At 42.3% G+C, this 9,500-nt stretch overlaps 1 protein-coding gene across 1 annotated transcript in view; it reads right to left on the bottom strand.

Annotated features, from left to right (window-relative positions):
- Positions 1-1,651: 1,651 nt before the first annotated feature.
- Positions 1,652-9,500, bottom strand: part of LOC133361625 (zinc finger protein 271-like) — a 40,613-nt gene continuing 32,764 nt past the window's right edge. Inside the window, exon 4 of the mRNA XM_061580604.1 lies at positions 1,652-7,386. Within this exon, the coding sequence (XP_061436588.1) occupies positions 5,268-7,386 (2,119 nt within the window). The 3' untranslated portion in view covers positions 1,652-5,267. The remainder of the gene's footprint in view (positions 7,387-9,500) is intronic.

Here is a 9,500-nt window from a genome sequence, read left to right as displayed (position 1 = left end):
AAAATAAGCACCATCTGTTTCACAGTGGATTTAAAATGCCTCGGATGTCATTCAAAATAAATAAGCCATTCATTGCGAATGTAATTGTTAAGATTTACAAAATTTTAACAGGTATCCAAAAGCTACCCACCTGAGATCAATCATCGCCCTACTGGCAAACGAACGTCCACTTAGACCGTTGCCGAGTCAACTCATGTGGCACAGGGACAGTTACACCACGGGAGTAGCCATCGACTGTTTGAGATGAGATTTGATACAAGATACTTTGAGTTGCTGGGGCAATTAAGCGCCATATAAATACAAATATTGTACAGTATTAGTATCCCAAGGTGCATGCTATTGAGCTTCCGTGTCTCAGCCTCCTGATTACAGGATCTACCCAACACGTATGGTCAAATATACTGGCTGCTCCTACTCTTCATTATTTTAAAAATTCCACCAAAACCTACACATCGACAATCGGCTGGAATTTGTCCCGAGTTCCCTCAGTCCAACCTCTCCTGCTTTCAGCTGCCTTCATTGACGACATGGAGCTCAAACCCTGGAGTATTCATGTCACCTTTCTTCCTGGCCATGTATCCAAGCTAGAATTTTCTAATGGTTCTTGTGCTACAAGCTATGGGCTTATTGTGGCACTTAGAATTTCACACTTCGAATGCCGACTCTGCTCCTTATTGATCTCCTTACGCGTGTTTCAGTTTCAAAACACTTCAAAAGCCTTCAAACAGTGTACTTGACGGGGTTTTTAATGTGTGTCCCCTGGCGGTTGTGAAGATTTGATGACCGTGCAAACGTCTTACCACACAAAGTGCACCTGATGTGCTCCTCTTCTGTGCGTGTTCTCTGTTTTCGGTCAAGATTTGATGACCGTGCAAATTAATTCCAAGACTCAGTGCACAGTCGTCACGTCCCGTGGACGAGGGGAGTTCTGTTCTTGGTGAGGTCACAAACCAGATAGGGAGGCGCTGACATCACCCACTCGAGACTTTGAGGTGATGTCTCCAGAGGAGGCTTTTACATACTTAAGTAAAGATGTGGTAAGCAGCGGGATATCGACGGACACGGTTATTTAATTTTAATTTAAACAGATTATAATCCAATAAAACCTAGGCTAGAATACAAATCTGTAACAAAAATCCATGATGCATTTCAAATGTGTTCTTAAAATTACCTCCTTGCAATGAAACAGATCAGTAGACACGACATCTATTTCATTTATCGGTCTCTCCACGAAGCAAATAAATGTTTTACACAAACTATACATAGCACAGCCTTCTGGGAGTGCATCATTGATTCAGTGCAATCCCCCTGTGGGCCGGTATTGGTGTACAATGTCTGAACAGCAATCAGGCTGGCTTCAACCGATGGTTACGCACACCGAGATGTTAACCAGCAAGGAGCATTTCTAGTCCTAGTTCGACAAAATTAAAAAAAACACGCAATACAAAATTTTAATTCGTGTGGTGGAGAATGTATCCGGTATACGTAACTATTAAGTGGTACGCCTTGTAACTGATGAATGATGCGAATGTTCCTTATTTGAAAGACAATGACTTGTTCCAGAGGCAGATGCTTCCTGAATCACGAAAAATACCAGTTGACCCGTATCACAAGAACAACAGCTCTCACACTTTCTCCTCACAATCACGTATTCCATGTTTGACCTTTATCGACAAAATGTTACAGGTATGCACAAAATCAGACAAGTATTCATTAAATTATCATTCTAAATGATCGATATTGACAAAATGTAATTACTGCACTGAAATGTACTTCATCACGTTATATCGTATTGACAAGTTGATCTCTGTCGGATGAGGCCTACACCTGCAGCACTCAGATTGAGGGAAGCCAAGTGGTGGTGCACTCTTTTTGTGGCAGTTTCAAGGTTAAAATCCGACAGGCATCCCTGGTTAGTCCAGGAACATGAATTACAAATATGCACAGTCTTCTTAACAGCTGATTCTAAAACAAACAATTGTCATTCAAAACGTGTATGCGAATGCATGCTGGCGTTGTGGTTAAAATTTGGCAAATTCGAAACATTACCCACAAATTACACAACTGAGATTACACATCAATCATCGCCCCCTACCAACAGACTCATACCCACATGCAGGCTGGTGCAGGTCCACCTTATGCCACACAGGGGCAGCAGTGCTTGTTGCATATAGTCTTGAAAAAAAAAGACATTTCATTTCTTTATGCTTATTTAAATTAGGCTCGGCTTAGTTATCTAGGGATGTATTACCAATCGTGATAATACAATGGAAAATGTGTAATTTTATGAAATTCTGAAAATGTATGCAATTATACCAATTAGGATTATCTTCGTTGTCATGGGTGTATTACCAATCGTGATAATACAATGATTCTCGCTTTAACTTTTACTGGTTATGTTTTAGTGTAATTCTATCAGGTCTCAGAATTCAGATCTCTTATAATTAAGATGATCATGTATGAACGTAATAAAGAAACCACTCAGACTCCTCTATGTTATCTATGTTAAGAAACTTTAATATCTAAAAACACTCAGATATGTGAACATACTTGTGATCGGAATTGTCAACACCGTACTAATGAAGATGTCCTAATCATTGATCCGTACAATCAACTGTCAATGGTTACGTTTGTTAAAACGGAGTAATAGAACAATCGGCTAATTCCTAACTCCCCCAAGGAGCGCGACCATACACGGCGATAGGAAAAGTCCGTTAAAAAATTACAATATTCATGCGAAACATGCTAAAGAAACATGTGCCCCATGGCAAAAGTATAAATCAATGAATTCATTGGTAAGATTATGCAATTAACGAAATGTCCTGAAAAAAGTGTGAGTGCTAGTGTGCCTGTTTGGCTAACAAATGCTCATAAATTGGCTAATGGGACATCAATGCATTCGCAGGAAAGATTGTGATAAAAAAAAATCTCAACACAATAGTATTCCTGTGTGTAGATTCGTAACATAGATGCTGACAGATGTTTAGTGTGTCATCAATGAATTCATTGGTAAGGTTATGCAATTAATGAAAACAAATGACAAATACTTCTAAATGAACGTATTCATGTAACTCAAGGGACAGAACAATGCTTTTCATGATCAACTAATAGTTAACGCACCACCTTGGGATGGCAACCCTTTTCGAAACACAAAGGTAACTTTTTGGAACAATATTATTGGTACAAATATGCGCGTTGTGTGTGTGGGTGTATGTTGTCTTTTTGCCTTGGCTGGCAACATCTCAATGACGCAAAAAAACACTATCCGTGATGCGTGGCATCTGCCGATGCAGAACTCCCTATCGATTTTCCAGTCGCGAGGACAATCCCTGGAGCCTGCCACTCGCAGTACTTCTTTTTCTTTCATATGGCATTCTGAAAAGCAACAGTTGATACTTTTAATGATCGTCATAAATGAATGCAAAGGTTCATGGAGTCCAAAAATGTGGTTGACAGTGTGGATTTCAGCGATACCGCCAGGATGTGCATGGATGGAGCATTCATCGGTGATGTGCTTGATGGTCCCGGACTTCTCGACAGTTAGTTTGGTAATTCTTTGAGGAGTACTGATTTATGTTCTTGCATTCTTGTTTATATCTGCATTTTTCCACCTCAGGCACTTTATTTTCATAAAGGTGCAGCTGGTTTCCTTTTGACATCGCTCGAGCTGTTTGTTGTCCGGATGTCTTTATTACCGCCATGTTTCTGTTCACGTTTTGGGCAGCGTCCCCCACGCTCTCATCACGGGTTGGAAGTGTAAAAATGTTTTTGCATCAGACTTGCAGTCTCTCTCAAAAAGGGGCGCTGTGGCTTTTGAAGTCGTGACCTGCAAGGGTGTGCTTGCTGTCGCCATGTATTCCATCCTCTCATCACGGGTTGGAAGTACATTTTTTTTTTATTCACCTCTTATAGCTTGGTACCGTACCACTTTCCACAGTTTTGACTCTGCAAGTGACTCGAAGTACGTTTTGAGCAGCGTTCACAGCACTCGCGTCATGGTTTTGAATTCTTGGGTGGTATTTCACATATTAGGGGGAGGCACCCCCCTGCATACATAATTTACTGCTACCATGTGCTATTAGCTACTGGAAGACGAAGGTTGTTGGTGAGGTTCTGATTCCGTGGAATACATATTATCTTGGTCGTGTGTGATTGACATATTTCGCATTGTATATCTTATGAATGACCCTAGATCTAATACTTCAATAATAATTATTTGGTTCATGCTTAACCGAGATTTGTGGTATACTATAGTTGTTACCAAAGATATTCCGAGGGTTTTATTAAACTTTGTTCCCCGTCTGTATCACCAGGGATCCGTGATTCTTATTCTCAAGTTATATTTTGATATATTAAGGTTGAAGATACAGCTAAGGTTCAAACTTTACTGCTGTATCTTAAAAACCCATCAGTTCATAATGATTAACTGCCCTGGGGTGGATTTTGCTGTCCAAGGGAGGTTCGTGACCCCTGCTGTTGCCGTCTTATGTTTGTTTTATTGTCCGTTGTTTCCTTTATGGTAGCCTTCTCTTGAAGTCAACTGGGGATTTCCTGCAGAATCTCATTAGCCCCCCCTTGGGTTTGCAGTTTTTTATATTACATTATGACTTCCCAAACAGGCTTGTGAGTAATTATCTTCCAGCTTTCTTTTGTGTGGCAAGGCAGGAGGCAGCGGGGGGGACGACGACGACTCACCCTTTCCATGCTCCAGCGCTACATCCCGATCAAAATTATTTTTTAAAAAATAGGCAGAATCATTCTTAATATAATTTTTAGGAAAGGCATATATGCAGATGTTAAAACACCAAACTGAAACCTTTTATAATGAATTAAGTCTGCATTAACCACCATACTTGTGGTCAGAGTGCAAACCAAAAACATACTCTGATAAGAAATGCGTTGTCTTTGGAACTGATTGGTTCACACCAGAGACAGCTTTCTTTCGAGCCTAGTCTCAAACAGTATTCGACCAGAGGACGCCAAAAGGCGTGCTCTTCGAGTGGTTGTGATGAGATATGATACAAAACTCCGAGTTGCTGAGGTGATTAAGCAAGCACCATAAAAATGCTAATATTATTATAACATAGTGAATGCTTGGGCTTATTGGCTCTCACTCCTAGTTAGAGATCTACCCAACCCAAAGGTCCGCAAATACTAACCGCTCTTACAATGCAGGTTGAACCGAGGAATTGAGTGTTTAACTTAGCGTTATTTTCGTTAAAGGCCTGTGACAAAGGTGCATCTATTGGAGCTTCATTGTCTCAAGCTTAAACATCTACAGGGTCTCCATTTGATTTCGTATTGTCTAAGAAGTCGACCCACACCTCCACTTCCACAAACTGCTGAGAGTTGCCTCGCTCTGCCTCACAGTCAGAATTTTCCTCCTGCTTCACGTTGCATCCATTGATGTTAAGGTCCGATTTTAGAGTTGAATCTTCATCTTCACATTTTACCTTCACTTCTTCGCTCTTCACTGTCACCTCTTCACATTTCACCTTGATACATTTCATAGTGTCAGGGCTGGAATTTACTTCTGGTTCTTTTTTCAGGAAGGATAGGCTCATTGCAGCACTTTGACTTTCACAAGTCGATTTCAGACTACACTTCTTGGGGATCTTCTGATGCCTGTGTGTTCTCTGGTGTCTATGAAGATCTGATGACTGTGCAAATGCCTTCCCACACAGAGTGCACTTGAAGGGTTTCTCTCCTGCGTGCCTTCTCTGGTGTATTTTAAGATGTGATGACCGTGTAAACGCCTTCCTGCACACAGTGCACTTGAAGGGTTTCTCTCCTGCGTGCCTTCTCTGGTGTACTTTAAGTTGTGATGACACTGCAAAGGACTTCCCGCACAGAGCACATCTGAAGGGTTTCTCTCCCGTGTGTGTTCTCTGGTGTATTTTAAGATGTGATGAATCTGCAAACGCCTTCCTGCAAAGGGTGCACCTGAAGGCTTTCTCTCCTGTGTGTATTCTCTTGTGTCTTTTAAGGGCATATGAATCTGAAAATGCCTTCCCACACAGAGTGCACTTGAAGGGTTTCTCTCCTATGTGCCTTCTCTGGTGTTGTTTAAGATATGATGACCGTGTAAACGCCTTCCCGCACACAGTGCACTTGAAGGGTTTCTCTCCTGTGTGCGTTCTCTGGTGTTTTTTAAGATTTGATGACTGTGAAAATGCCTTCTCACACACAGTGCACTTTAAATGTTTCTCTCCCGTGTGTGTTCTCTGGTGGATCTTAAGATCAGATGAACTTGAAAATTCCTTCCCACACACACTGCTCTTGAAAGGTTTCTCTGCTGTGTGTATTTTCTGATGTCTTTTAAGAGCAAATGAATCTGAAAATGCCTTCTCACACACAGTGCACTTGAAATGTTTCTCTCCTGTGTGTGTTCTCTGGTGTACTTTAAGTTGTGATGACACTGCAAAGGGCTTCCCGCACAGAGCACATCTGAAGGGTTTCTCTCCCGTGTGTGTTCTCTGGTGTATTTTAAGATGTGATGAATCTGAAAACGCCTTCCTGCAAAGGGTGCACCTGAAGGCTTTCTCTCCTGTGTGTATTCTCTGGTGTCTTTTAAGGGCATATGAATCTAAAAATGCCTTCCCGCACAGAGTGCACTTGAAGGGTTTCTCTCCTATGTGCCTTCTCTGGTGTTGTTTAAGATATGATGACCGTGTAAACGCCTTCCCACACACAGTGCACTTGAAGGGTTTCTCTCCTGTGTGCGTTCTCTGGTGTTTTTTAAGATTTGATGACTGTGAAAATGCCTTCTCACACACAGTGCACTTGAAATGTTTCTCTCCAGTGTGTGTTCTCTGGTGGATCTTAAGATCAGATGAACTTGAAAATTCCTTCCCACACACACTGCTCTTGAAAGGTTTCTCTCCTGTGTGTATTTTCTGATGTCTTTTAAGAGCAAATGAATCTGAAAATGCCTTCTCACACACAGTGCACTTGAAATGTTTCTCTCCTGTGTGTGTTGTCTGGTGTACTTTAAGTTGTGATGACACTGCAAAGGGCTTTCCGCACAGAGCGCACCTGAAGGGTTTCTCTCCCGTATGTGTTCTCTGGTGTATTTTAAGATGTGATTTTTCTGAAAACGCCTTCCTACAAAGGGTGCACCTGAAGGCTTTCTCTCCTGTGTGTATTCTCTGGTGTCTTTTAAGGGCATATGAATCTGAAAATGCCTTCTCACACACAGTGCACTTGAAGGGTTTCTCTCCTATGTGTGTTCTCTGGTGTATTGCAAGATATGATGACTGTGGAAATGCCTTCTCGCACACAGTGCACTTGAAGGGTTTCTCTCCTGTGTGAGTTCTCTGGTGTCTTTTAAGATTTGATGACCATGTAAATGCCTTCTCACACACAGTGCACTTGAAGGGTTTCTCTTCTGTGTGCGTTTTCGGGTGCTGTGTCAAATTTCCAAGACAATCCATGATGTATGCACACTGGTCCTATTGTTGTCTTTTTGTACCGAGCTGCGCTGAGTGACTTTGCTCCATCAGACCAATTCTGCAGAGGAAGCATCAGAACAAGCGTTAGCTGCAGACAGAAAACATATGCAAACCATCTATGTCAGTATAGAGACAGAGGAATGAATATATACACAGTCACACATGACTTACACATCTATATTTATTCATATACAGCGGTAAGTACCCGGCATTGCTCGGGAGAAAAAGGAAGATACACACATGGACTTACACACATACATTGACCCACACACGTAGAAACACATCAACTTAGACGCACACACACACATATATGGTTAAATCCAGGAAAGGATCGTTAGCAGGCCAGCCTAAATGTTTTTAACTGGCGAAGACGTTCCATTAGGGGGGTGCATGTTTCGCAAACGTAGAGAAGGGAGGGAATTACCATGGCCGAGAAGACCTGGAGCTTCATGCGGAGCGAAAGACCGGGTAGCTTCCACACAGCATTACGCAACTGATGAAAAGATAATGCCACTCCACTGATTTGGAGTGAGACCTCTGCTGTTAAACCGGAGCCGGTCATGAGCACACTGGGCAGGTATTGGAATCTCGGCAATCTCTCCACAACTGCCGCATCACCAATTGTGAGTTGTGGGGGTGGATTGTTCGATGGTACAAAATACCCAGGCAGGTGCTTAGTTTTGGTGGGGCTAATGGTAAGGCCGCACCTCTTAGTGGCAAGCTCCAGGTTCAGCCGCAGTGGGCAGCAATCACCAGAGCATAGGCATACATAACATGGTTGAGCAATAGGGAGGCATCCCTTGACTGCACCCGGGCATCGATCAACCTCCCATTGTATCTGTAACATATGGTAATTCCTCGGGAACAATCATTGAAGTCTTCACGAACTACGTGGTAAAAATATATGTTAAATAATGTGGAGCCAGAGGACATTCCTGTCACACTCCAAGGTGTAGAGGGGATGGCTCTGACTGACGGCCACGTAGTTTGACACGGGGCCGCTCACCAACATGAAGGTCCTTAAGGATCGTGAGCAAAGTTTGAGGGACTCCGAAAGCATGAAGAACAACCCAGAGGCCAGGCCTACTGATGGTATCATAGGCCTTGAGCAGGTCCATAAAGCACATACATTCACTCACACGCACACATGGACCTACAGACACGCGAAGAAATGGACTTACAGACTGACATGGAGCCATGCACACAAAGCGACTAACACAGACGCCCATGGACTGACACACACACATATGGACTCACACACGCATAGATATGCACTTTAGATACACACACATGGAGTTACACATATATCGACGTACACACATACAGTGACTCACACACATTGACTCACACACAGACATACGTGGACTCACAAACAAATAGATGTAAACACACATGTACTTACACACACATCGACTAAGACACACACACATGGACTTATACAAACTTACATAGACTGACACACACATTTCCCTACACACCCATAGACATATGGACTGTGACACACAGACATTAACACACACGCATCGACTGACACACATAGACACACAAACGCACATTGACTTACACACTCAGATGGAGCCATGCACACACATCGACTCACACGCACGCATTGACTTACACACACGCATCGAGTGAAACACACATGTATGGACTTACACACACATGTGGACTAAAACACACATAGCGACAGATATGCACACAAATGGACTGACACACACACACACAAACAATTGTACGTACACACAAACGAGGCGTTGTCCGTTTGAAAAAGACAGACACACACATGGACTTACACACAGACATGGACCCACACACATAGAAACCCATCGACTTACACGCACACAAACACAAATGGACTCACACACACAGACATCGACTTTAGGCACACGCATGTAGTTTCTGCACACGAACATTATAATAGTAATAGAGTATTAAGCAACTCCTTAGTTTCATAATAGTAAAGAATGAAGCCGAGTTGTTATGTGTACACAAACATTATCATTGTAATGTTTGTAAATAAATTTGTTTAATAATAGAAAGCAATAAACC

Source organism: Lethenteron reissneri, unplaced genomic scaffold, assembly GCF_015708825.2.
Source record: "Lethenteron reissneri isolate LAM-NWPU_2019-01 unplaced genomic scaffold, ASM1570882v1 scaffold_115, whole genome shotgun sequence".
In the NCBI taxonomy this organism is placed as follows: Eukaryota; Metazoa; Chordata; class Hyperoartia; order Petromyzontiformes; family Petromyzontidae; genus Lethenteron; species Lethenteron reissneri.
This window is presented reverse-complemented; position numbering and strand designations above follow the sequence as displayed.